The sequence below is a fragment of the Pseudogymnoascus verrucosus genome (genome assembly GCF_001662655.1).
Source record: "Pseudogymnoascus verrucosus strain UAMH 10579 unplaced genomic scaffold scaffold_9, whole genome shotgun sequence".
Lineage (NCBI taxonomy): Eukaryota > Fungi > Ascomycota > Leotiomycetes > Thelebolales > Thelebolaceae > Pseudogymnoascus > Pseudogymnoascus verrucosus.
Window position 1 is genome coordinate 526,941 of NW_017263660.1, and position 24,756 is coordinate 551,696.

Here is a 24,756-nt window from a genome sequence, read left to right on the forward strand (position 1 = left end):
TACAGAGGTGGCACTTCAATACGTAGTTGCCGGGCTAAGGACTCCATCCGTTACATCGGAGCTCGATATAAAATCTCTCGCACCATCTAATTAGATAGCTCGCTCAAGGACAGAATATGTCGACGTAATCGTCTCCACCATTGAGTAGATGCTAGGGTCGTCATTAAGAACCACAGACTTAAAATCGCCAATTTAAAAGCGGATTGCCGTTGGTTTAAGCTATGATGGCGGTTGTGTAGACCTTTCGGCCAGGACTCGGGTTTGAGGTGGCCCGCTTGGACAAGTGCAGCATGGGTTAAAAGCATGAACCTAAACCACAGTCTAGACCGACCTATGGGTTGGTCGGGGTCGGCTTTCTAAAGGAAGGGTTGCTTAGTAAACGGATTATCAGGAGTTAGAATCGTTATGTGAAAATAGCCCCAACTGTGATAATCATAAAGTAGCCATTTATGATTCCTCAGAATACGGGTCTTAACAAGTTACTCGGCTTCTCCACAATGACCAGTATTCGGACGTTAGCTCTCACAATGCATCGCAGTCGCACGATCGTGACAGAGGCTCCTGGAAAACCCGTGACAGCGGAACGGAGGCTGGAACCTTATTTTCATACTAGCGGCAAAGTTAACCGCTTCTCTAAAATAATTCCCGGAGCTCCGAAGCTAAGGAACGGAGGAGCGGGACTTCTAGACAAACATATGTTCTGTGTTCCCGTAGGCTCTACTAAAATATCTCGCCATCTGCTCCCCAGCTTCTAGACGAACATAGGTTCCATGTTCTCATACTGTTGTCCTAAAATCCCGATACTCCGCTCCTTAACTTCGGAGCTCCGGAACTCTCTAACTGATATATATTCTCATATTACATTACAAAAACAAATGAGCCTTTAGACACGCAATTATGACGCAGCAATGCAAGAACTGCTTTCTACGGTCATACATTGTACATAATCCCATAGCTTAGCACGTCCCCATACCCTACGGGAGGTCTCAGGGACGCGGGTTTCACCCGCGTTCCGCTGGACGCAAATAAATATCATCATCATCATTATGACGTAAGTTTACATCTTGTTCCTAATTTTGATTTCGTCACACATGGATCAGAAAACTAGGTTCTACCTACTATGGGATCGTATGGCATGGGCCTGTCTAACATAACATAAAAGGGCTTTACAAAATCTTCAGCCGCCCCGAATATCTACTGCGGATTCCTGCAGCTCTCCTATTACGTGTTTGCTATCGCGCTGCGGCAATATGTCAGACAAAAAAACACCAACTTATACTCTCGCAGAAGGTTAGTAAGAAGTCGTAAATACTAGGTAGGAAGCACGGCTAACAGGTATAGGGTGTCCTATTGCATCGTCAAGCACTGCTCAGACGTTTCGATCTAAGAACACGCCTGCCTCCTCTGCTAAATCCCTCGTCCTGTTACAAGATACACAGCTCATTGAGACCCTCGCCCACTTTTCCCGCGAGAGGATTCCAGAGCGTGTTGTTCACGCCCTCGCCGTCGGGGCTTGGGGCGAATTCGAGGTTACCAAGGATATATCGTCCCTCACTAACGCCAAGTTCTTGAATGGAGTTGGCAAGAAGAGCAAGGTGCTTCTCCGAGTCAGTGCAGTGGCACCCCAAGCTGGTGGTGCTGAAACGCAGAGGGATGTTAGGGGGTGGGCCATGAAGATATTTACAGAAGAAGGTAACCAAGACTTCGTCTTCAACAGTATTGTAAGCATCTCATCTTCGTACGTTAGATAAGGACTAATTTCTACCAGCCTGTCTTCTTCATCCGCGATCCAATTAAATTCCCTAGTGTAAACCGATCCCACAAGAAGAATCCAGCGACCAATGCTAGTGACAATACAATGGTGAGCAGACCACCCCCTTTTGAACTCATACACTAACCAAGTATAGTTCTGGGAGTGAGTTTAATTATACGCAGCCTGTGGCAGAAACATATTTCTAACAGACAGCCAGTTATCACAACAATAACCAAGAAGGCACTCACGCCATCATGATCCTTTTCAGCAACCGCGGCATCCCAGCCTCGATCAGGACGCTTAATTCATACAGTGGCCACACCTACAAGCTAGTCAACGACGACGGAAATTTCACTTATGTCAAGTTCCATTTCAAAACCAACCAGGGGGTTAAGAACCTCAGACAGGCGGATGCAGACAAACTTGCCGGAGAAAACCCAGACTATCATACCGATGACCTATTTGGATCTATTGAAAAAGGTGACTTTCCATCTTGGACCCTCTACATTCAGACTATGAAGCCCGATGAGGCAGAGAAGTATAGATGGGACATTTTCGACATGACAAAGGTCTGGCCGCATAAAGACTTTCCGCTTCAGGAAGTTGGAAAATTGACACTGAATCGCAATGTAAGTGATGGCCAGTAATTTTAGAGGGCGTAAATAACGACTGGTACTTATTAGGCGCAAAACTACTTCGCCGAAATTGAGCAGGCCGCTTTCTCGCCCTCAACAATGGTCCCTGGCATCGCGCCTACCGCAGACCCAATGCTTCAGGCGCGCATGTTTGCGTATCCAGATGCTGCACGGTATAGATTAGGAGTTAATTACCAGCAGCTGCCATGCAATTCCCCCGTGTCGCCTGTGTACTCACCGTACCAGCGGGATGGAGCTTCTAGACACGACACCAACTATGGCCGTGATCCAAACTACGTTAACGCCAGCCTCAAAACAGTCAATTTTAAAGGTGACAGGGGAGCAAATGGAGTCAGTGATGGCGGGCACGAGGAATGGGTCGCCGGGAAGGTGCAAGGCTACGCTACCGAAGTCAAAGATGATGACTTCGAGCAGCCTAGAATGTTCTGGGAGATGCTGGGGCGTACTGAACCAGATGAACAGCGTGACCTCGTTAGCAATATTTGCACGCACTTGGGGAAGGCGATTCCGCGCGTACAGAAAGAAGCCATTCAAACCTTCAAGAAGGTGGATGCTGGGTTTGCTGACCAGGTCCAGAAGGGGCTGAAACTGTAAAGCTGGTGCATGAGTAACAAAACAGATTCGTTTCAGTCAATATAAGTTCTATACGTTGTACATATTCAGCCCAGCATACCGTCTTGTGATTTCGACCCATTAACAGACTGCTGCTGCGGTAATGAGAACAAGTATGACGTTTGGTAATATATTTTAACAATGCTATGTCATTTGTTTTATGGCCTCTCCCGAGCAACTTCGTCCGCATTCTCCGGCTATCTGTCGCCCACACCCAACATTGTAGCCCTCTCCTCTGCTGGCATATCATCTCTAGTCTTCCCGCCCTTTGGCACATCCCTCTCCAAGCCCCTCTTCAAGATACTATCCTCGGCACTCGTTCCCACACCTTCCAGCCCACTTCTCTGCGAGGTGTGATGCCTTAGATCTCCAGCCGTCTGCCCTTGAACAGGCTTCCCCAAACCCTTATACACGTCCTGGCTCGTGGCGCCCGTGATCGTCGACTCTGCATCTACCCAGGTATCTGGGCTGGATAGTTCTGGCGACTGCCCTGGCACGGTTTTCTTGGGGTTTGGCTTAAATGTGCGGCTGGCGGGCGAGCTACCCCTAGGCTGAGTCGATGCGTGGAACTCGGGTGCGGCGTCATTGCCTACTCTGGTACCGGGAGCGTGCTTGTCCGCTTCTATAGTCCTGGAGGGAGGAACCGAGGCATGGAATTCGCCTTGTGAGACAATGGGATCTGTGGGCATTTTGTATGAGTTTGAGTATTTGCAATGTAGATTGATATTTGTCTTGTATTGAGTATTTGTTTGGTCGTTTCAATTGGACTTGTGTGTTTCTTATCCACGTATAAATGCTACTTATAATTGCCACACTGTTAAAAGGATCCTTAATACACTATGTTATAACATGAAGGTGATATCATAGATGACGTCTTCTGATAACCTCACATCGCTCAAATTCTCTAGAAATAAATCTTTATAAATGCAGAATCTATATAATATAACGTATTTCACAAGTGAGTTGCGCACACAAGCGAGTTGCGCACAACAACACTAAAGATTGACTATTACTACTACTACTACACCACTACCCTATATAATAACCCTTATTCAATTGTAATTGATTCCTAGCGCCTCTCGCACGTACGGGCATTATGGCCCATAGTGCCACATACTCCACAGCGCTTCTGTCGGCCTGTAGAACCCACCTGCCCACTACTCTCATTTGCCACCTCCGTACGGACTTGAGCTTCAACCTCAGCACTCTGAAGGATATCCTCTGCGTCTCGTACGGAGAGACTACCCCCTTGCATTATACGCCTCTTACGCTTCCTTTCCCTCCTCTTTTTCTGTTCATTTGCTGCTTGTAGAGCCTTAACTTCTGCCTTTAGTAGAATAGCAGAATGCATCATAACCTGAGCTCCCTTTGCAAGCCGGCTTAGTGCATCATTAATTGAGCTAGGTGAGCTATTCTGATGTCGTACGACACGGTTCTTAATATGCTCTGTTTGAAAGTTAAGCTCCCTTATAGTTTGAGGGGTCTTTGAAGTCCAATTATCACGCTTAACTAGAGGAGGGGTTGGAGTTCTCAAGTGTAGATTCAAGTGAGAGAGAACACTCTGCGGCTCGTACGGAACTAGTCCTGTAGCTCGGAACCCACTCTTAATGTTCTGCTCTGTAAATGTAGCTTTAAAGGCTTCTTTAAATGCAGAGAGGAACTTAAGCTTTGTAATGTGGTTTAGCCGGTTCCGTACGAAGGTTTCAATCTGCTTTCCGTACGAAAGCTTTAGTGGTGCAAAGCAGCTCACATCAAGAGGCTGAAGAATATGCGACGAGTGTGGTGGCATACAGAGGGTAATTATCTTCCGTTCTGTACAGTAGTGTTGAAATTGAGCAGAGAGGTGGCTCTCATGTCCGTCAAGAATAAGAAGGCGATAGGTTCCAACCGTACGAGCATTTGTATACCGATCGAAGTGTTGAATCCACTCGTACCCAATTGAATTTAAAGTCCACCCATTCTCACTTAGCGTAATCACCCAATCGTCTAGTAATCCTAAGTCCTCGTACCAAGCAGAGAGGTGATTCTGTGCCTTAAAAATGATGAACGGCAGGAGTGCCCATCCGTACGAATTAACACCTTAGATAATTGACACCTACTCTCTATTTCCAGGCTGTATAGTCTTCGGACGGCTCTTTGCTTCTGAGCTTGTAACTACCTTCGTAGTAGCAATAACTCCCATTGCGAAACCTGCTTCATTAAAGTTGTAGATATCCTGCTCTAAGATTCCGTATTTTGCAATTGTATTTCGTACGAGAGTGAACCACCCTTGAATTATCTTAGGATCTTCGCATTTTGCTCGTTTGTAATCATACTTCTGACTAAACTTTGCTTTGATTTCCGTACGACGCTTTATAAAGTTGGTAGTCCAGTTCTTCCTAACAGGGCTCTTGCCTCGTTCGGAGAGTAGTAGGTCTGCCATTTCTTGTAGAGCTTGAGGCCGGGGCGGAAATCCACGTGAATCTAGGTCGAGGACATACTGAACAAGAGCTGACTCTTCGTACGAAGTTAGGTTTTGTGATTTAGAGGTAGAATCACGTCGGGAAGTCATTCCATTCATTCTGTTAGCAATAGTTCTAGGCGATACATCATATGACATTGCAGCAGCTCGGACACTCTTAAATTGATGTTGTTTAAGTGCTTGAATAGCTTGCAAAAGTCTCTCCTCTTTATTAGAGGATTTAGCTTGAGTTGGTGTTGCCATAGGTTGAATCATGTCAAGTTGACGCGTTTTGGTGTTGTTGTGCGCAACTCGCTTGTGTGCGCAACTCACTTGTGAAATACGTTACTCTTACTACAATTCTTTGCATTTCTGTCTCCTCGAATACTAGAAATACATTATATGGCGAGCCTAAGCCGGCACATTTCCTCCGCAACTAAGTTGAAAGTATGATATGCACTACTAGCTACTCTGATAGCGCTTAATTCCAACTTTCATCACGTAGTCGCAAAGTTGCAACGGCATGTCTGGGAATTGGATGGTTTCTCGGAACCGTCTTGGGGCTTGGAGGGTTCACTGAAAGCACTATACCAGCCATGGTATGGCCATCTGTTCGATCCGGTTTACAGCACTTAGATCCAGTATAATTAAGACGCTGTAGTTGCGGGCCAATACTATAATCTCCAGATCGACAACGCTAACTTTTCTGTATAATGATCAGCCAAACCACTTCGCCTTGGAATTATGACGTCACAGGCTCCCAGCTGGGCCTTTAAGAGCCCTGGGGGTCTCATGGAAAATGTTTGGCCATCTCCATTATCCATCTATAATACTGCGATATATTATAATATTTATAAAGATACAATACTTCAAACTTTCACACCTTCGGAAATAAAAATCGACATCATGGGTTTGGACGAACTTGAGAAGAAGGTCGCTGACCACTACAACGTACTTCCCCTTCCTTCTCCCCTGATTCTAATTCCATTACCCGATTATTTGCATCTTTGGTTCGAAAGCATTCACTAACGCCCTCTGCTTTTTAGAAGGGCCACCCTCAAGGACAGGCTCAACAGGCGCAGCAACCCGCACCACCGCCTCAGCCTCAGCAGCAACCCCCACACGAGGTACGCTCAGCATGACTTATTACCCAAGGACTGTAGCTGACAGTATGATAGGATAAACACCACGCTGGGGACATTGCCAAACGTCTCGGTAACGCCACAGTCTTTGGTGCAGGCGCCTCAGTCGGCTCGAATATTGTGAACGGCATCATCCACTAGAGTAGGATGTGATCAGAGATCTGAGTGGTCACATTGGAGGTTAATGATTTGATTGAGAAACTATGGGGAGCAGGGCTCTATGTATATTTATGAATTGATTGTAAACTACACCGCACACCATACTGAGTTGATGGAAATGTGATTCGAGCAGCTTTTAATAAACTCCACAACCAACGCTATCCAGAGCCTCTACTGTAATAACTAGACTTCAATCTCGTGCTTCCTGCCCTGTCAAGCTGTTCACGGTCAACATCATAAAATGTCGACAGGATGATGCGTATGATAGTGCTATGCAGCAGACGGTAGTTCCAAGTCCTCTCCCTATTTGATCATTAGCCTTCATCTTTGGGCCCAAGAGAGGCTCAAACATACTACTTGGTTTGCACGTAGATATCAGAATTGCCGCTGCTCTGATATCCCTCAGTAGCCAAGATCTGGTAATAGTGGCTACCAAGGTTCATGCCATAACTAGCCCAGGCATTGAAATGAGTTTGCATGTTGACAGATCCGCTGACACGCTTCCCTTGGCGAACAGACCAGTACTGCTTGAAGGTTGAGGTGCCATCAATAGAAGGTTGGTTCGTGCGGGTAGAGACGTAGATGTTGTAGTTTGCACCATCTGTGTTGATAGTGCCCTTGTACTGGCCTCCGCTGCTGGGATCGTATGTGCCGAAGTTCTCAACGACATAATACTCCACAAGGGGGTTGCGAGTCCAGCCATACACAGCAAGGTACCCATTGCCCGAGGGGTTGAACGAACCGCCATAGTTGATCGTTCTATCAACAAGTCAGCTACAAAGCTAGAAGTATTTCCCGAGGAAGAACTGACCGGCCAGTTCCAGGATTCCAGCCCTTTCCGCCAACAAAGTTACCAGTGTTTTGCCAGTTCACAGAGTAGCGGCTACCCTCGCCCATGGTATATGTAGCAGAGCCACCTCCATCTGTCCACCACGAGTAGAAATAACCATTGTGCGTTCCCACCGAGTTGGGAGTGGAACGCTTCTGGAGGGCCTCCGTGGAGTTTCCGTCATCTCCCTCATGCAGGAAGTCAAAGGGGGCGGCCAGAACCCCAGTGGCAGCAGTCAAGGCAACGAGGAGAGTTTTGAGCGAAACCATATTGAAGAGAAGGATGATAACTTCTGTCTTATTGGTGTGGGATCAGTGTCTTGCGGTTGATGATGATCACCTCTATGAGCAGCATCGTGCTTTATATACTGGATATCGGACATCCCATCTATTACCCAGATATAACGGCTAATAACGAATAATTAGCGCTCCTTGGGTTGACTCTGGGATAATAGAGTTGCCCAGCTTTTTCTTTATGCCGCCATATAATACCACCAAGATCGAGAACATGCCCATACGACAACGCAAGTAACCACGATAACTTTCGTTCGCCGAGGCTTATCCTCCCCGTTTTATGTCTTGGCTCGGAGCATCAGGCTAAATAAAAGGTCTGTTTGTGGGGGTGGAGGGTGTCACGCGTAGACTATTGTTTATTTCCCCACGATATGAAGGACTGATTGAAAGTATGTGCGTATCAGGGATGCCTGAACGCTAGCAGTAGATATCACGAACTGTCGAATAAAAGAAGTTTCCAGAATGCGGGGTTAGGCATGGGATGCTGAAACTTAATCTAAGGCACTGCCCAGAACATCGGCACTTATACTCCAGTGTAATAAGATCGGTATACCCCAAGGTAGCTCAACTATCTTCTGATTGACATTAACCACATCCAATCGGGTCGTGCCTAAGGTCGTACGGATATCAGTACTCATTTAGGCTCGATAGGCGGCACTTCAGAATGTTAAGAGCAATATACTTTGTACTTGTAGTATATCACTTCCCCGTCAATTGGTATTAACCACCAGCCGGCAATCGCCTCGTTGCGCCCGAGTGAGCGGCCTGGGCCTCATGGATGTTCGGTAGGTGTTAACGGGATTTGAAGAGCAATGAAGTGTGAAGTAGATCACACCTTCCATATATATTAATTGCTTTTAGCCGTAACTAATAAAGTTGTGCCTGAGTGAACAAATCGAACCTCGGTAGCGACGCATTTAACCGGCAGTGAGATCCCATCATCAGGATTTACTGCCTGGGTTTGGCAATACTCGAGTGGTAACTGTTTTCACAGGAAGAAACATCGTGAGGGCTTCAATATTTTAGAGGACTATTCCCGAAGATACCAGGACTTACTTCGGTGGTTTAGATCGGACAATTCGAAGTTAGATACGGCCACCACAAGCATACAACCCTCACGTATAGCCATAGACCCAAGAGAACTGGGCGTCCCATTCGCTCTGCCATACACAAGCTTGAAATCAATTGCCTTTTACTCTCAATCATGCTAATGGGCATGGCATACGTCCTTCTTCCCTTGTGATTCGATACCTATCTCAGTCGCAGACGGGAAACGGATCACAGAATACACAAGTTGCCAGAGGGAACAAGAGAAAGACAGGGATTTGTACTCTGACGGCGGTGTGTCGCTGGTGTGTCGCTGACTTGATTGGAGAATAGACAGTGGTTGATAAAGCAAATAAGGCGTAGAATGGGCGTTAGGAGTGATGCAAGTGACGGGGATGATGAGAGTCGTCGTACTTCGGATCTGATAACTATTATATGTCACTTTACATATAAATTACTGTGTAGAGGTACTTATCAGCGCCATGTGTAGTGGAACACAGCTCCCATTCGCGGCACTCGGCAGGGTAGACTAACTCTAAAGTTCGCGACAGTCCCTAAAAAGCTTGTCCCCCGCAGCGATCCGGAGATTAGACGTACTAAGTATGCACAACATCAACACAGGACTGGAAGGCCGACATATTCAAGTTTCTTCTTCAAGGCGCTACTAATGTTCGATGCCAGAACAGTCCCTCACCGTCCCTCAGCCCTGCATCGCGTGTGCCATTCAGATCATACTGTTGGATAAGATCATGGGACAGCCCGACGATCAGTCCATCACGGGCATTTAGAAACCGCGGGGGTTGGCAGTTCGCCGGTCATGTTGCTATATCAAGGGTGTCTCTGGAAGCTATAAAGAAGCTTGAATCAGCCAAGAATGAGACGTAATAAAAAAGTCCTAAGCTCTTCTCCAAATCTTTAAGACAATCCATCATTCACCATGCAACTCCTCAACTACCTTCCACTTCTTCTGGTCCCGGCCGTGGCCGCTAAGAGCACCGTGTACCTGATTCGTCACGGTGAGAAGCCTTCCAGTGGCAACGGCCTCAATGCCCAAGGTCTCCAGCGTGCCCAGTGCCTGCGTAACGTGTTCGGAAGCTCATCTTCCTACAACATCGGTTACATCATGGCTATGACCCCAGACTCTGGTATGCTTCCCATACTGCCTAAGAAATGATTGTACGTATTTCAGCAGTACTAATGAATCCTCAGATGGGTCCCGCGCTCGCCCGCTCGCAACTGTCCAGCCCCTTGCTACCGACCTTGGTATCACCGTTGACACCTCCTGCGACCGTGACGACCAGAAGTGCGTCGCCAAGGTTGTGAATAACTACACTGGTAGTGGAAATATTCTTATCTGCTGGGAGCACGATGCCCTGACCGATATTGTGGATGCCCTGGGTGACAGCAATGCCCCCAGCTACCCAAGTGCTTCGTAAGTTTCTCTATTGCGCTTTGGCACTCTTATGAGCATAATTCTTACATGCGGAATAGGTTCAACCTGATCTGGACCGACCCTTCCCCGTACTCTGCCATTACTGCTACTACCTCTGAGAACTGCCCTGGACTTGATTAGACAGAGTGAATGATGGGTTGTTGAGCGTTGATCGCTCGGGAAAATGGATCACTTTTAGTTACCTTTACATATAAAATTATACATATGCACTAAATCGTTGTAACCACTTTTCCCTTTGCTCCAGGTTGGAGTAGGCTGGGCAGCCTATTTGGAACCGATGTGCGTCACAGGTCTCCCGCCCTCCAACACCTCCGAACCGGACCGGCGAAATCCAGATTACCGAGAAGGATTCCCGCGTGGCCCAAGGATGGTTGGGAGGAGGCCCACAACAGGACGCGGTGGGCTTCCTTTGATTACACCTAATTCTGTGCCGTTTTGGGGGTGTGTTGGTGGATAGTGCCCACGACGTTTCTAGAAAAGGTGTATATAGTAACAAAATTATATAGATGTGTACATGACATGAATACCAAGGCCACGAAGAAAATGCACGCACTCAGGCCATTAGCTGACACCGGTGGGCAGTAACCATCTACCAAACGCCAGCTATGCTCATCAGTATCATACAACACACCTCTCTCCTTTATCCGCCAGCGGCCACTCAAACAAAGGTATAAAAAGTCTCTAGAAACAACACTAAAGCCAACACAGTCGACTATAACATTATTCTCCAACAAACGCATCACCCCCTACGCACCACCACTCCCACTCCCATTCCCCGGCCTACCCCCATCCAACAGCAACTTTGGCTTAATAAAGCCCTCATCTAGCTGCTTAAACCATGCTGCATGATCTTCCGATGTCCCGCTTAGCAAGCTACTCATAGCCGCACCTGCACCCGTGACGGTGTTGCCTAGCCCCGCCACAAACCCGGCGCTCGGCGTCCGCTCTGCTGCCACCCCGCTCGTAGGATAGATCTCTGGATTAAGAAGCCCCAAACCCTCCGACGTGCTCGACGAGCCTTCCGGCCGCGCCGCCCGTCGCGCCGCCGGAGGAAGATCCGAGTCACTCTCCTCGTCATCGGACAGAGGGGCGCGCAACAGTTCCTGGTCAGAGCCGTGGCGCCCGATACTGCCACCTAAGGCGGAGTTGGTCCTGCTGAGGCTCTGCTCACGGGCAGCCGGGCTCGAGTTACCGGACGCGTAGATGCGCCTCGTGGCACCGTTCGTGGGGCGACCGACGTTGTCGAGCTGCACGCTGGAGCGGCGCTTGGGGAAGTTCCCGATGGCGCTGCCACCGCTGCGGGCAAAATAGGGCCCGGAAGCGCCAGTGACGGCCTCGATGTCAAATTCATCATCACTGTCAATCTCCTCCACGACGCCGGTGCGGATGCCGAGGATCTCGAGCATGCGCGCTGTGGTGCCGCCGAAAATGATCACGGTTAGGACGACAACGACGAGGACGGTGGCTTTGAGGGCGAATGCGTTTTCGCCCTCAAGACCAGCAGCGAGGGCGACGCCGACGGCGCCGCGGAGACCAGCCCAGAAGAGCATGGCTTGGTAGTTGTAGGGTAGCTCATCGGGTGCGTCCATTCTGCCGCGGCGACGGGCTCGGTAGCGGATGAACCAATTGATGAGCCTTGATAGCGGAAAGACAGCGGCCCATCGCGCGACGCAGATGCCAAAGACCGTGACAATGATAAAGAGGGGCTTAAACTGCAGTGAGGGTTCCGTAAATAGGGTAATGCCGAGATAGATGAAGATAAAATTCTCTGACAATTGTGCCAGCACAGAAAAGATATACTTGGTGCTGAGCTGCGTGCGGCGCGACATATTGTAGTAGGCATAGTGCTTTAGAGTGATGCCACAGAACAACAGACTCACGATGCCTCGACGGTGTTAGCAATAATCTAGTATACCGATATAGAGGCGACTTACCAGACATATGGAGGCCATTGGAAAGGAAGTAGCTCGCATAGGCGATCAGAAAAATTAAGCAAGACTCAATCTTGGGGAAGCGCCGCACGTAGGTATGCTTCAGGACCAGAGCAGTAGCAACCCCAATGAGAACCCCTATTACGAGGCTGCCAAAGAAAACGGCCAAGAAAATTCCAATACCCTCGATGATACTGAGGGGTCCCAAAGCAACCTTTTGGCCGACCTCCTGATACTTCTGAGCTGTCTCAAACAAGACAATTGCAATTGCATCGTTCAATATGGACTCGCCAAAAATGATGGTATAAAGTTTCGGATCAACTTTGTAGGTGTTGAAGATGGCAAGGATAGTGACTGGATCAGTGGCAGATAGTGTAGCTCCGACAGATATGGCCTCCAGGAAGGTGATATCAAAGCCCTCTAATGGTATCCTGGTATATAGCCAGAGAATTGACCCAAGAACAACGGCTGAGATGAAGGTCCCAGCAAATGCAAAAGTTAAGATGGTGCCTATATTCCGGAAGAAGTTGGCTTGGTGTAGCTCATACCCTGATGCAAGGATAATAGGCGGCAGGAGCAGGTTGAAAAACAACAGGTAATCGAAGGTAACAAGGTTCTGTATCGATGTCCCGGTGGTGATTCTCAGGATCAACCCCACAGTCATTCCACCAAAAATCGATATGACAGTTTCGTGTACGGCTTGCACCTTTCGGGTTTGAAGCAGGTATGACGTAAACAAGGCGATGATGAGGAGGCTTATGAGGATGAAGAGGGCCCATGACATAGATATCTCCCTTTGGGAAGGATCGCGTCCTATAGTAATAGGTTAGGCAGAAATTCGTGAAGCGGACAAAGACACGTAACCAACCTTCTCCATCGTCGTCTCCATCATTCCGGCTCTCTGTGAGGAAGCATCATCAGCATGGGAATACAGCATGTCATATACATTGGTAATCATACTGAGTAGGCCATGTATCAGATAGCTCGCAGCGGCGGCAACCATGCTTGGCAGTCTTGGGATGTAAATATATGCCTCCGCGGTGGACGGACCTTAGGCGACTCGAAGGTCCCCTATTGAGCAAGAACTTGCGGCTCGTGGGGTGACGATAGCGTCGCTCAACGGTGAGCCGAGAATGGTAAGAGAAAGCACCATATATATCCTAGGATGAATGGGCTTGAGAAAGTCGAAGATGAGGTCTTCACGATATCCCTTGGGGTTGCAGATGGAATTGTACAGATTGCGACAGCTCCAAGGTCGGCATTATTATGCTCCGAAGGCACTAGTGGCTGGGGGGGTTAGTAGCCGCCAATCGGCTTGCGTTAACCGCTAACCGCTAGCCGCTGGCAACTCCACTGCACAGTTGGTCTCTATCGCGCGGCCGTATTGAACCTGAATGACGATGATAGGCGATGGTCGTCATGCGCCCTTGAGTTCCATCGCGTCGCAGAGCACATACTCTTATGTTTGCTTTCTTCCTCCTCTCCTTCATACTGTAGCCGCGTACTGTATAAAGTCATACCCGTCATTCAGCGCATACTTGAAATAGAATTTACGCCTTTGCATGTACATACTGTCGCTGGCTCGGTCACACCCACATCCGAGACATCTCAGCCCAAGCTATCCAAGCTGTCCAGGCTGCCCTCGTGATGCCCTGAGCCCCCTCACCTCTGAACGCCAATAGTCAGCTCTGTTCAAGGTAATTAACTTCGACATTATATAGCCCGTTTGTACACGCTCTCCGCTTACATTATTAGAAAACCTGTCGATCTAAACCCAAGGATCTGACCAGCTGGTGTTGTGTCCTCGACGACCCCGCCACGAGTAATGTCGCTTTAGACCATTCCCACGATTAACTCGAAATCTTATACATACTGTCCTCATAAAGTTTTGCGTTCAGTCTTCCGTGCGATATTACAGGCATACATAACCCAGGCTAGGGTCTAAATATCGACACAGTGTCGGAGAATATACAGCTTGAGCAGATGAGCTTGTCAGATGGGAAATCACCACCTCAAGGCAGAGAGAGAACAGACCCAGAACTGGCGTCCGGTTCAGAACGTAACAGTTCGGATGCTTTAGGGGTAGCCAACGGCTCGCCGCACAAGGTGTCACTTGATCAAGCCGGGAACCCAGCAAACGAACAGTCCCCTCTCCTCCGAGCCTCCCAGAGCGACGACGAAGGGGATGGCTTGCTGGATGATGGCACCGCCCTGGACCACCATGATGAGTACCAAGTAACCAAGAGCGTTTGGTACCTTATTATTCTAACGATAAGTCTTGGGGGATTACAGATAGCATGGTCTGTGGAATTATCAAACGGCTCGCCATACCTGCTGTCGCTTGGACTGAGTAAGTCTTTGATGGCTTTGGTATGGATTGCTGGGCCACTGTCTGGAACTCTAGTTCAACCGTATGTTGGCGTTCGAAGTGATAACTGTAGGATTCCATGGGGCAAGCGAAAGCCGTTTATTCTTGGGGGAGCAGCAGCAACGATAGTTTCCCTTCTAGCCTTGGCCTGGACGAAAGAGGTAGTCAGTGGATTTCTAGGCATTTTCGGGGCCAAAAAGGACGACCCTGGTGTGAAAGTAACCACCATCGTCGTTGCTGTCCTTTTCGTCTACGTTTTGGACTTTGCTATCAATACTAGTAAGCTATTATCGCTAATTCTACGCGGCGTTTCTAACATCTTGCAGTCCAAGCCGCGATTAGAGCTTTTATGGTCGATTGTGCCCCAACACATCAGCAAGGTATGGCTTCTTCGTATCTCGCCGGTTGTTGTTGCTAACCCAGCGACAGAGGCGGCAAACGCCATGGGAAGCCGAATGACTGGAATCGGAAACATAATTGGGTATTGCTTTGGCTACATCAACCTCCCAAGGTATATGTGGTTCTTTGGAGATACCCAATTCAAGGTACTCTGCGTGATTGCGAGTATCTGCCTGTCGATTACTGTGGCGATTAGCCTCATCTTCATTAAAGAGAGAGACCCACGCGAAGAAGGTCCACCTCTTCGTGACAAGGGAGGAGTCGTTTCCTTCTTTAAGGGTGTCTTTAACTCGATCAAAAGCCTACCACCACAAACTCGCAAAGTCTGCGAGGTTCAGTTCTTTGCCTGGATCGGATGGTTTGGATTCCTATTCTACTTATCAACATGGGTGGCAGAACTCTATGTTGAGCCATTTGTCGAAGCCAACCCAGACCTAACCCCGGAAGAAATCGACCGCCTGTATGAGAAAGGCACTCGCATTGGCACGTTTGCACTTCTCGTATGGGCCAGCGTATCTTTGGCTGCTAATGTTCTCCTTCCGTTCTTCATTGCGCCAACCTACGATGCCCCGTTTGTCCCATCCGCCGGTCAAGTGACCCAAAGTATCCATTCACAAAGCTCATCGTCAAGCTACACGACCCGTTTCGACCGCTTCCTCGAACGCCTCGTCATTCCGTGGCTTTCGCTGCGCCGCGCGTGGACCATTAGCTTAATCATGTTTGGCCTCTGTATGTTCTCAACCCTCATAGTTCCCAACCCCACTATCGCCACCATAGTCGTCGGGATCGTGGGTATACCATGGGCTCTCACTATCTGGGCACCCTTCGCCATTATTTCAGCCGAAATCTCCAAGCGCGACGCTCTTCGCCGCGCACAGGCACTGAACGTAGCCTCGGGCGGCCGAGTTGATACACTATCCCGCGATGACAACGGCGACCAGGCAGGTGTCATCCTCGGCATCCACAACGTTTCTATCGCCGCGCCACAGGTCCTTGCCACGCTCGGCTCGTCCCTGATATTTAAGTTTCTCCAGAAGCCGCGAGGGACCCCGGGCGATATGAGTATGCCTGCGTCGCTAGCTGCTGGTGGTATTTTTGCGTTCATAGCGGCGTATATGGCAAGTAGACTTGCTGAAGATGGTCCCGTTGAGGGCCTGGAAGCTGCGAGAGTCTTGGCTGCGCGTAGCGGGGGGAGGAGGGAGACTAATGCGAGCCAGAATAGGAGGAGTTTGAGCCGAAGCCGAAGCTTTGAAACTGGCTTAACTTACTAGGGGTTGCTTGACAACATTGTGCTGAGTTTTGTGGCAGAGAGCATTCATTGCAAGCCGGGTTTTACGGTGTGACGCACCAAATAGAGCACTGGGTCTATAATAGTCGAGCACAATTCCAAACTATCTATGAACCTACAAAGTTTTAGGCAATACAGTGGCTATTTAGAGTGTGTACCAGCATGCCTCGTCCTCTGCTTAATTGTGCATTGACAGGTTACATTGCTATCAGGGACAGAGGTCCCTATGGCGGCGACAAAACGCAGGGCTAGGAGACTATACAGATATTTATCACCTACCCTGGCTATTTTTGTTACATTTCCGTCACAACACCAAACAGGAACTCCGGTCACATCTAAGCATGCCGCGCATCGCATCCAGGTGTTCGCCGCGTCGCTCGCCGCGTCGCTGCCCAATCATAAGTGGTGGCGGCATCGTCATTCGCACCAATACGAGCCACATCAACTCGCAACATCCGCCGTATTTAGCCACAATTGTAACACTATTCATATCCTTAGAATGGTCATACGAGCTTATCTAACTGTGGCTCCCGTGATCGTGGGTACTTAGAATTCCGCAATTCCCGCATTTATAGCCTGCGATATGCTTCATAACAGAGAGGGAAGCAACGCTAACAGGCTCGTATTACCGTGACACATCGGCATCTATGTCGCCATGCCACTATTACGATTTGCCATAATGTCGCAATATTAACTGAAGGGGCGTTACGAGATGTTTGTTCGTGTTCTAGCTAATTTAAGGTATCTGTCATGACTGTCTAGACGTGTGTGGTCGACTTATAAGTATCCGTTTTTCCTTCTGTTCTGTTGCTCATTCTCTATTGCTTTATCCACCTACGTTCGTTATCGCACTTACTGTCGTTCTCATACTGTCTCTTTCTCTTGCTCTGCTCCATAGTCGATACCCATTCCAATAAGCCGTTTATATATACACATATCCCGCAACGATGCAGATCCTCGCACTCCTCCCTCTCGTGGCCATCGTCGCTGCCCACAACACCCCCGAGGAGCCAGTAGAAGGGACCGTTTCAACCATCTACACGAACCCAACACGGGTAGAGCAGTCAACCGTCTCAACAATCCTCACGAACCCAACACGGGGACAGGAGGAGGCGACTGTTTCGACAATCCTCACAAACCCAACACGCAGTGCAGAGGAGTCGACCTACACGACCATATATACCAACCCAACACGCAGCGCAGAGCCGTCAACCTACACGACCATCTACACCAACCCAACACGCGGACCAGAGGACGGGCTACAGACAACAGCCCTCACCAACCCATCCCAGCCACCACCAGGTAGCACTGGTAAGTCATTCCCCTTCTATTCCGAACGAAGCTAACTGTCAAAGTCACCGTATATGTCACCGCATGCCCCGTGTACCCAAACACCACCTTCACTCGTGGGCCCCCTGTGCCTCCCACTCCCAGTGGCGGCGGCCCAGGGACAACCTCTCCTCCGGGAACTGGTGGACCACACCCAAATGGAGCGGCCGCAGCGTCGTATATGGGCGCCAGCGTGATGGTCGGGTTGGCCGGTGTTGTCGTTCTTGCGGGCTTGTTGTAGATTGATGTAAATCCAATGTGGATGGATAGATGTGGATTTATTATATGCTAAAGGCGGAGAAATGTTAATTGGATAACATTCTAAGGCGGAGGAACGTAGATAATACTATTATTAATTACATTAACTTTTCGATACTTTTTTTACCCCATATACACTGCTGAAGCGTAATATAAAGACGCACACTACGTCGCCTGCAAAATTTGTGATAAGCAATTCCCCCAAGAAGGAGAGCCATTGTATATAATATGCGATTTACACATACAACTACAGACTCAAGCAAATTAGGCATCCCGTCCGCTCTGTCATAAACAAGCTTGTAATTCAGTGGCTTAATACTATCAATCGTCCTAATAGACATATGTTCCGGCCCAACCACGAATAAGTGGTATTCGCGAATAGGCTGGCCCAACCACGAATAGCTGCCTAACCACGAATAGCTGCCTAATACGCGGGGTAGTATTATAGGATATTGTAGATAGAATCATAACATTAACCTTTAACTATTAAAATGGATCCTACTATTGCCTATATTAATCCATTCCCTCAAGATGTTCGCACGGCCTTTCAGACCTATATTCATAGCTTTAGCTATGTTAATAGAGAGCAGCTAGACTACCTAAAATATTAATAATTACCACTCTATCTTTAGAACCCACTACTAAAGCCTACAACTCAAGTAGAGTCACGACTAAAGCATAGAGCTCAAACAGAGTTTATGCTTATACATAATAAGCTCTACTGGAAGCCTAACTCTAAGTTCTAGAGCCTACGATCTGTCGTTCTAGAGAGTGATGCATTTGACACTATTGTTAATGAACATCTACAGCTCTTACATGTAGGCCGGATAAAAACATGGACTATTCTACAATAGAAATACTATGGGCTAAAGCGAGAAGAAGTAGAGTTTATAGTAAAGCGATGTAAAAATTGCACACTAAATCGACCTGCTACTACAAAAGCTCCTCTAGTTCCTATTACTATAGGCCGAGCATAGGAAAGGGTTTAAATTAACTTAATTGATATGCGCCACGAGCCGTTAGGACGATATAAGTGGATTCTATATATAAAGGATCACTTCTTAAAATATACATAGCTATATCCATTAAAGAGCAAGCATGCAAAGCCGATTGCAGACTGCTTTGCTATCTTTATTGTAGCTTTCTTACCTCCTAAGATTATGCAAGCTGATAATGGGAAGGAATTTAAGGGGGCTCTACTTATCCTACTACGAAAGTATAGAATTTAAGTAGTAAATAGAGCACCACGGTCACCTTAAACGCAAGGCCTAGTTGAGCAGGCAAATGGAATTGTAGAAGCAAAGCTCTAAGCATGGAAAATAGACCATGGGTCTACAGAGTGGAATGATGGGCTACTTAAGGTCACGCTTGCAATGAACACCCAAATCCACTCTACAATTGGGTGCGCACCAGCCGAGCTACTGTTCCGAGACAGGAACTCTCATATTGACTGGCTTAATAGCTAGGCCCAGAAGGACCTCTTAATTGGAGTTGAGTAGGAGGACCCTAATATGGGACCAATTTTTGAGAGCTAGCTTGAGCCTGAAGCTCAAATTGACCCACAGCTTCAGCAAGAGCGAGAGCTCTCAATCAATTCTGAGCTGGCGCCCTCGATCAATTCTGAGCTACTGCTCTCGATCAATTCTGAGCTACTGCTCTCGCTCAATTCTGAGCTGGCGCCCTAGATCAATTCTGAGCTGGCGCCCTCGCTCAATTCTGAGCGAGTGCAAGAGCAGCTTCATTCTGAGCTCCGTCGTGGGACCCGGGTTCGGGTGCCAGCTCAGCCTAGGACTGAGCTTCGAGCTACACCTGACCCTATAATTGAGCAGGCTATAGCAGCTACTCAAAGAGCACGGGTTTCTATGGTACGCAAGTACACTAAGAAGCATGATATACAGCACTTTAAAGTAGGGGATATAGTCTCTATAAAGGTTCCACAGGAGGATAGAACCTCAACTGATAATAAGAGGCTCTTTGCACGCATTTTAAAAGAGCCTTACCCACACTGGTATTAGGTTATAACAGCCTCTGGTATTATACAACGCCTTATACCTACAAAATCACTTGGTGTTGTAGAGCAGGCTCTATGGTCTGATATTCAAATTCCTAATTCTACAAAGCAGGTAGGATTAGGGCTTGCAGCTAGAGAGGCTTCTACAAGTGTACGGGTAGGAATATCATGTCAATGCAAAGGGCAGTGTAGTACAAAGAGGTGCCGCTGTTATAAGGAGGTTAAGCAGTGTAGTGTTCACTGTCATAATGATGATCATAACTGTGGCAACTTATCAGGCCTAGCTACTCGTACGGAATTAGCTTTAGTAGAAAAGCCAAAGCGGAAGCGGGCAAGAGCAGACACTATTGGCAATAGTGTTTAGATTATTAATTTATTCAATTTGCTATACTCTTTTACTATTTGTAGTTGGCCTATTCGTGGTTGGGCCAGCGTATTCGCGAAGGAACATATTCGTGGTTGGGCCGGCCCATTCGCGAATGGGCCAGCGTATTCGCGAATACCACTTATTCGTGGTTGGGCCGGAACAGATATGATAAAACCATTAGCGTTATTGGAGTTATTATAGTTGGGTCATGTGATATCTCGTTGTCACGTAGCATTAGTCTCTATGTTACTGGGTACTGAGTCTACTGAGTCTACTGAGTCTATAGTATATAAAGTTTGCCTTGCGCTAGACTAGAGAGAAGTGTGGACTCGCAGTTGCCATGTTCCTGGCACCTTAACTTTTTAGTTTCGAATTGGGAAAAGTATGAGCTACCCCGCAATGCGGCACCGACCCCACATTTAAGACTGTCAATATTCTCGAATCCAAAAATTCTACAGTAGCATCTCACAAAGATTGTCAAGTTGAGGCTCCATATATTATTGTAAGACTTTGTTATCCTCACCAGTCAAATAATCATGGCCAGGATAGATATGTAGATGTTACCTTGTGTGACTATCCGTAGGATGCGAAGGATTCCTCGTGACATGGAAAAGGATTGGCGGTGTCAGATTTAAGCAACTAACCGAACCTATAATACGCTACACAACATACAAAATTGGCTTTTTTAAGTTAGTAGGGTGTTAATGACATATATTTTCCGCGAATGGGCCGGTCTAGTCCATTTGTGAAGCTGATGTATCCGCGGTTGGGCCGCATCATATATAATAGTGGTACCAGCTGTTCGTTGGGCAAATCGAAACACTCTACACAGCCAAGAGCCAACAGCTTCAGCAACTACTGTCTTCCCCTGACAACATGAAGTTTTCAACGCTCTCCCTTCTCAGTCTCGCCGCCATTAGCACACCAGCCCTTGCATGTGTACAATTCTCCCTGAACTTCAACCTCGGTAAATGATCCCCCCAAAGGACTAATCGCGTTTGCTAATACCCGCCACGTTTAGATGCACAGCGTATAAATGCCGCTTTAACAGATAATGGCGGTCAGAAATGCGCGATCACGGACCAGTTCTTCGGGATTATAAACAACGGCTATGATACCTGGGTTTATTTGAGTTGCGTTGGAGGCTACCAAGCTGGCATTTATTTGGCCACTGGAGAGGTTCACTATAAATACGGTAGCTTTGATGGAACTTTTGGTACGACGCAGACGGTAATTGGTCATACGACTTATTGGACTGCGAATGTTTGGGGTTGTTAGTATTGATCATTATTAGCAATGACTACTCCCACTTCAGGCTCTTTCCCGTTCTTTGGCAAGAAGTGTACTAACGAGACTCCTTCTTCATTATTCATCTCATATGTATTACTAATATCTCTTGATATATGTTAATACATCCCTCTTAGATCATAGGCTGTAGAGCCCACGTCCTCACAGGATATAATTCCCTAGGAAACCCTCGCTGTAACTCCGTCCTCACAATTTGTAGCCCTGCTTCCTTGAACAACTCCTTGAACTTTTCCTCCGTCCTATCACAAATATTAGCTTTGCTCCTATGCACTCCCAAAACCATCCACAAAAAGAGACAAACATGACGCCAAACGGCGCCATAAGAAACAGGGTAGACAAACCGAGTGACACTGCTATCAGTCTCATCATACACATCCTCCTCACTCGTCAAATTCTCCTTCACCACAATCCACCCCACCACCTTACCCCCCTCCTCTCTCCTCAATGCCTCCCCACACCTCCGCAAATACCCAACAAGCTGAAGATCCGTCAGGTGACCAACACACCACTGGTTCCAAACAAGATCATACACCGCACCACTCGCCGGCTTCCACAGCTCCAGCCCAACATTATACACCTCCCCCACACCCGGTACATCCGCCAGCGCATCCGTAAACTTCTTAATCGGCTCCACAACATCCACCTTATCCGCGAGCGACAGCAACAAGCCTCTCGTAATGCGTCCAATCCTGCCCACACAAGACCTGTTAGCCAGCTCGTTCACCCCACGGCATCACTCCAGCAAAAACTCCACTCACCCAGCCCCACAATCAACCGCCCTCCTCAAAGGCTTCGCATCCCCCTCATTCTTCCCAGCCAAAACCCCCAGCTTCGCCATCAGCGCCCTGCTACCTTGTAGATCGACGCGGCTCACGTGCGGGAATCCGCCGAGCATGCCGTCGACGTCCGCGTTGATGCCAGACCAGTACTCGATCGAGGCCGAGTGGTCGATTTGCGCGTCGGGCGTGCCGGTGGAGAGGTCTATGTCGGCCATGGCGGGGTGGATGGCGGGGTGGTGGGGTGTTTTTTCTGGGATTTGCTGGGTTTGCTTCCAGTTCGGGTGGATGATGACTTGTTTTCCTTGCGCTGGCCCGTGGCTGTGATATATGTCTAAAATAAACTTGTTTTTTTATAAATTATTTGATAAAGGGGAGTTCGTTGGTCGACAAACACGTGTGGGCGACAATGGTGGTCGGATTTACGCATTCGTCTCCCGCATATTTCCTTTCGCCTATTCTGGCTAGCGCCTTTTACTTTTAAATACTCCATAACTGCCTTTGAAAATGGGGTATCAACAACGACCCATCACTATAATCGAGGCAGAAAAAAAATTATAATGATCTGAATAAATAAATATGTGCTTGTAAATAAGCTAAGTAAATCAATGGAATCGCTCCCCAGCTATGCTGTCTAACAAATTTTCTACAGTAAATATTCATGGCCATATCATGCGTACGTTATTGTGTCATGCGTACGCTATTGTGCACGATAATCTGGCAGCTCGTATATATGGTCATTCCTCTGCTCCCCCTGGTATATCTGGGGCACAACGTTGCCCTGGTCACTAAATTGATTACTCCTTTGCGCCTGTTCGTACATTCGTGGAGCTATTGTGCTCTCATCACTCAACTGATTCCTTTGCTCCTGTCTGAACATTTCGGCGACCACCGTACTCTCACTCCCCCACTGATACGGCATTTGTCCCTGAAACTTTTCCTGCTGATAATAGCCAGATTTTATAGCCATATTCTTCGGTAGATCGACGTTCTGCCTTTTCCTCCGACCAAAAGTGAACCAACCTGCGATAATGCCCGAGGTGATTGCAGCGGCGATTCCAATTCCTATTCCAGCCTTCACGCCAACGCTCATCCCAGCAGGAGGCGGCGAAGCAACATCAGTGCTAGATGTAGATGTTGATTCGGCCGCTGACGTTGGGGTTGATGTATCCGCAATAGTAGAGGATGTAGTGTGGGTTGAGCTTGTCGTCTCGGTGGAGCTTGTTGACTGTGCAGTACTTGTTGGCTGTACTATGGCGGATGCTGCAGTGCCTGTGATATTGAAGTAATGGCTGTTCGCCGCTGAAGCTGATTCTCCTTCTATGAACAGACAAAGATAGAACATGTTTGACACAGAAAGATCTTTGTTTGTTTTCACAGTCCAGCTAAACGATCCAACATCACCTGGTACGTTTTCTATGAGAATAAATCAGTATGAAGCGAACACATATAAACAATATATGGAATAAACATACGGGTGATGTATTCCAATGGTCTTAAAAATTACGTCCCGTTTAATTGGAACATGATTAGTGCAGTGCGACTGTTCGCTCCTCCTGGTGTCCATTGAACGTTCACCACCGAGTCCTCAATATAAATAGTATTTAAACTGAAATCGCCAAAAACTACAAACGGGGGAGGTTTAATAAATGTCATACAAAAACCGGCAACAGAGAGCGCCAAAAGACGAATGGATAACAAGGGCCGCATTTTGCAGGTTTGAAAACGTCTCTGCCGTTGACTGTTGACAGATGCACCGCGCAAACGCAAAAAACAGAGACGAGGAAATAAAAAATCGGGAATGAGGGTAAGGAATATAAGAAGATATGCTAAACACGCTAAACTGAGCTCTTACGATACTTTTGTGACAGTTATTTTTTACAACGAGAACCCAAACTCTACTGTTGTTGGTGATGGTTTGGTTGTTGGCGGTTACAAGATGCGTCAAGTGCCTGATAGGTCCGTCCCGCCCACGGACCCTTGTAGCCGCAGACCCACCCATGCATCCGCTCTTCTTTCTAGCCGCCCATCACTTTAACCCTTCCCCGTTTCGGTGCCTGTCACCGACAAAACCAACAAACCAATCCCGTTTGATTCTTTAATTGGATACTATTGACCCATTTGGCCAGATCTAAAGCTATCTGTTACAGTTGATCCGCTGCCAAGATGTACTCGTGCTACCAAAATAGATAGGGCGCGGGCGAGGCAAAATGCACCGACGAAAGGTTTCAGGAGCACTCGTATAGTATATTTCAAGCCTTGGCCTAACATCTCGCTTCTTTTCCTTCGCCATGTTTTGAGTTGTGGCAAAGTCAGCATCACAGTTACGCTGCTTCC

The 24,756-nt window shown here is 47.8% G+C and overlaps 11 protein-coding genes across 11 annotated transcripts; 6 read left to right on the forward strand and 5 right to left on the reverse strand.

Moving 5' to 3' along the window:
- The first annotated feature begins 670 nt into the window (after nt 1–670).
- VE01_02468 (uncharacterized protein) lies at nt 671–3,099 on the forward strand. The gene is made up of 7 exons (XM_018271977.2): nt 671–1,051; nt 1,163–1,290; nt 1,342–1,721; nt 1,769–1,861; nt 1,908–1,915; nt 1,971–2,382; nt 2,437–3,099. Exons 1-7 carry the CDS (start codon nt 1,047–1,049, stop codon nt 3,001–3,003), a joined length of 1,593 nt encoding a protein of 530 aa, XP_018132649.2. The 5' UTR covers nt 671–1,046; the 3' UTR covers nt 3,004–3,099.
- A 119-nt stretch (nt 3,100–3,218) lies between these two features.
- VE01_02469 (uncharacterized protein) lies at nt 3,219–3,710 on the reverse strand (the record flags this gene model as incomplete). Its single annotated transcript, XM_018271978.1, has 1 exon — nt 3,219–3,710. One exon carries the CDS (start codon nt 3,708–3,710, stop codon nt 3,219–3,221), a length of 492 nt encoding a protein of 163 aa, XP_018132648.1.
- Nucleotides 3,711–6,248: 2,538 nt separating this feature from the next.
- VE01_02470 (uncharacterized protein) lies at nt 6,249–6,860 on the forward strand. Its single transcript, XM_018271979.2, has 3 exons — nt 6,249–6,412; nt 6,508–6,588; nt 6,640–6,860. The coding sequence occupies exons 1-3, from the start codon at nt 6,254–6,256 to the stop codon at nt 6,742–6,744; spliced, it is 345 nt and encodes a 114-aa protein (XP_018132790.2). The 5' UTR covers nt 6,249–6,253; the 3' UTR covers nt 6,745–6,860.
- Nucleotides 6,820–8,264, reverse strand: VE01_02471 (uncharacterized protein). The gene is made up of 3 exons (XM_059463441.1): nt 7,574–8,264; nt 7,117–7,521; nt 6,820–7,065 (listed from the first exon to the last, which is right to left on the reverse strand). Coding segments are annotated over exons 1-3 (693 nt in total). The 5' UTR covers nt 7,861–8,264; the 3' UTR covers nt 6,820–7,064.
- Nucleotides 8,265–9,526: 1,262 nt separating this feature from the next.
- VE01_02472 (uncharacterized protein) lies at nt 9,527–10,595 on the forward strand. Its single transcript, XM_018271981.2, has 3 exons — nt 9,527–10,076; nt 10,141–10,363; nt 10,423–10,595. The coding sequence occupies exons 1-3, from the start codon at nt 9,869–9,871 to the stop codon at nt 10,502–10,504; spliced, it is 513 nt and encodes a 170-aa protein (XP_018132788.1). The 5' UTR covers nt 9,527–9,868; the 3' UTR covers nt 10,505–10,595.
- A 26-nt stretch (nt 10,596–10,621) lies between these two features.
- NHX1 (monovalent cation:H+ antiporter, CPA1 (nhx1)) lies at nt 10,622–13,546 on the reverse strand. Its single transcript, XM_018271982.2, has 4 exons — nt 13,276–13,546; nt 13,184–13,216; nt 12,319–13,128; nt 10,622–12,269 (listed from the first exon to the last, which is right to left on the reverse strand). Exons 1-4 carry the CDS (start codon nt 13,316–13,318, stop codon nt 11,131–11,133), a joined length of 2,025 nt encoding a protein of 674 aa, XP_018132789.1. The 5' UTR covers nt 13,319–13,546; the 3' UTR covers nt 10,622–11,130.
- Nucleotides 13,547–14,298: 752 nt separating this feature from the next.
- VE01_02474 (uncharacterized protein) lies at nt 14,299–16,353 on the forward strand (the record flags this gene model as incomplete). Its single annotated transcript, XM_018271983.1, has 3 exons — nt 14,299–14,962; nt 15,010–15,063; nt 15,113–16,353. The coding sequence occupies 3 exons, from the start codon at nt 14,299–14,301 to the stop codon at nt 16,351–16,353; spliced, it is 1,959 nt and encodes a 652-aa protein (XP_018132786.1).
- A 964-nt stretch (nt 16,354–17,317) lies between these two features.
- VE01_02475 (uncharacterized protein) lies at nt 17,318–17,940 on the forward strand (the record flags this gene model as incomplete). Its single annotated transcript, XM_018271984.1, has 2 exons — nt 17,318–17,681; nt 17,726–17,940. 2 exons carry the CDS (start codon nt 17,318–17,320, stop codon nt 17,938–17,940), a joined length of 579 nt encoding a protein of 192 aa, XP_018132787.1.
- Nucleotides 17,941–21,043: 3,103 nt separating this feature from the next.
- VE01_10756 (uncharacterized protein) lies at nt 21,044–21,652 on the forward strand. The gene is made up of 2 exons (XM_059464208.1): nt 21,044–21,302; nt 21,357–21,652. Exons 1-2 carry the CDS (start codon nt 21,212–21,214, stop codon nt 21,611–21,613), a joined length of 348 nt encoding a protein of 115 aa, XP_059320191.1. The 5' UTR covers nt 21,044–21,211; the 3' UTR covers nt 21,614–21,652.
- VE01_02476 (uncharacterized protein) lies at nt 21,641–22,823 on the reverse strand. The gene is made up of 3 exons (XM_018271985.2): nt 22,402–22,823; nt 21,985–22,332; nt 21,641–21,882 (listed from the first exon to the last, which is right to left on the reverse strand). The coding sequence occupies exons 1-3, from the start codon at nt 22,635–22,637 to the stop codon at nt 21,756–21,758; spliced, it is 711 nt and encodes a 236-aa protein (XP_018132784.1). The 5' UTR covers nt 22,638–22,823; the 3' UTR covers nt 21,641–21,755.
- A 296-nt stretch (nt 22,824–23,119) lies between these two features.
- On the reverse strand, nt 23,120–23,764 carry VE01_02477 (uncharacterized protein; the record flags this gene model as incomplete). Its single annotated transcript, XM_018271986.1, has 1 exon — nt 23,120–23,764. The coding sequence occupies one exon, from the start codon at nt 23,762–23,764 to the stop codon at nt 23,120–23,122; it is 645 nt and encodes a 214-aa protein (XP_018132785.1).
- Nucleotides 23,765–24,756: the final 992 nt, after the last annotated feature.

Bases quoted from the DNA above. Each gene is read 5' to 3' on its own strand.
- VE01_02468 (XM_018271977.2), top strand. The intron at 1,291-1,341 runs GTTAGTAAGAAG...TAACAGGTATAG, and splicing joins AACTTATACTCTCGCAGAAG to GGTGTCCTATTGCATCGTCA. The intron at 1,722-1,768 runs GTAAGCATCTCA...AATTTCTACCAG, and splicing joins ACTTCGTCTTCAACAGTATT to CCTGTCTTCTTCATCCGCGA.
- VE01_02470 (XM_018271979.2), top strand. From the start codon at position 6,254: ATGGAAAATGTTTGGCCATCTCCATTATCCATCTATAATACTGCGATA. The intron at 6,413-6,507 runs GTACTTCCCCTT...TCTGCTTTTTAG, and splicing joins AGGTCGCTGACCACTACAAC to AAGGGCCACCCTCAAGGACA. The intron at 6,589-6,639 runs GTACGCTCAGCA...ACAGTATGATAG, and splicing joins AGCAGCAACCCCCACACGAG to GATAAACACCACGCTGGGGA.
- VE01_02471 (XM_059463441.1), bottom strand. From the start codon at position 7,860: ATGGTTTCGCTCAAAACTCTCCTCGTTGCCTTGACTGCTGCCACTGGG. The intron at 7,522-7,573 runs GTCAGTTCTTCC...ACTTGTTGATAG, and splicing joins TGGAATCCTGGAACTGGCCG to AACGATCAACTATGGCGGTT.
- VE01_02472 (XM_018271981.2), top strand. From the start codon at position 9,869: ATGCAACTCCTCAACTACCTTCCACTTCTTCTGGTCCCGGCCGTGGCC. The intron at 10,077-10,140 runs GTATGCTTCCCA...ATGAATCCTCAG, and splicing joins GGCTATGACCCCAGACTCTG to ATGGGTCCCGCGCTCGCCCG. The intron at 10,364-10,422 runs GTAAGTTTCTCT...CATGCGGAATAG, and splicing joins CCCAGCTACCCAAGTGCTTC to GTTCAACCTGATCTGGACCG.
- NHX1 (XM_018271982.2), bottom strand. From the start codon at position 13,318: ATGGTTGCCGCCGCTGCGAGCTATCTGATACATGGCCTACTCA. The intron at 13,217-13,275 runs GTATGATTACCA...GCTTCCTCACAG, and splicing joins TCTGATACATGGCCTACTCA to AGAGCCGGAATGATGGAGAC. The intron at 12,270-12,318 runs GTAAGTCGCCTC...AACACCGTCGAG, and splicing joins CAATGGCCTCCATATGTCTG to GCATCGTGAGTCTGTTGTTC.
- VE01_10756 (XM_059464208.1), top strand. From the start codon at position 21,212: ATGAAGTTTTCAACGCTCTCCCTTCTCAGTCTCGCCGCCATTAGCACA. The intron at 21,303-21,356 runs GTAAATGATCCC...CGCCACGTTTAG, and splicing joins CTCCCTGAACTTCAACCTCG to ATGCACAGCGTATAAATGCC.
- VE01_02476 (XM_018271985.2), bottom strand. From the start codon at position 22,637: ATGGCCGACATAGACCTCTCCACCGGCACGCCCGACGCGCAAATCGAC. The intron at 22,333-22,401 runs GTGAGTGGAGTT...TTGTGTGGGCAG, and splicing joins GCGGTTGATTGTGGGGCTGG to GATTGGACGCATTACGAGAG. The intron at 21,883-21,984 runs GTTTGTCTACCC...TATTTGTGATAG, and splicing joins ACTGATAGCAGTGTCACTCG to GACGGAGGAAAAGTTCAAGG.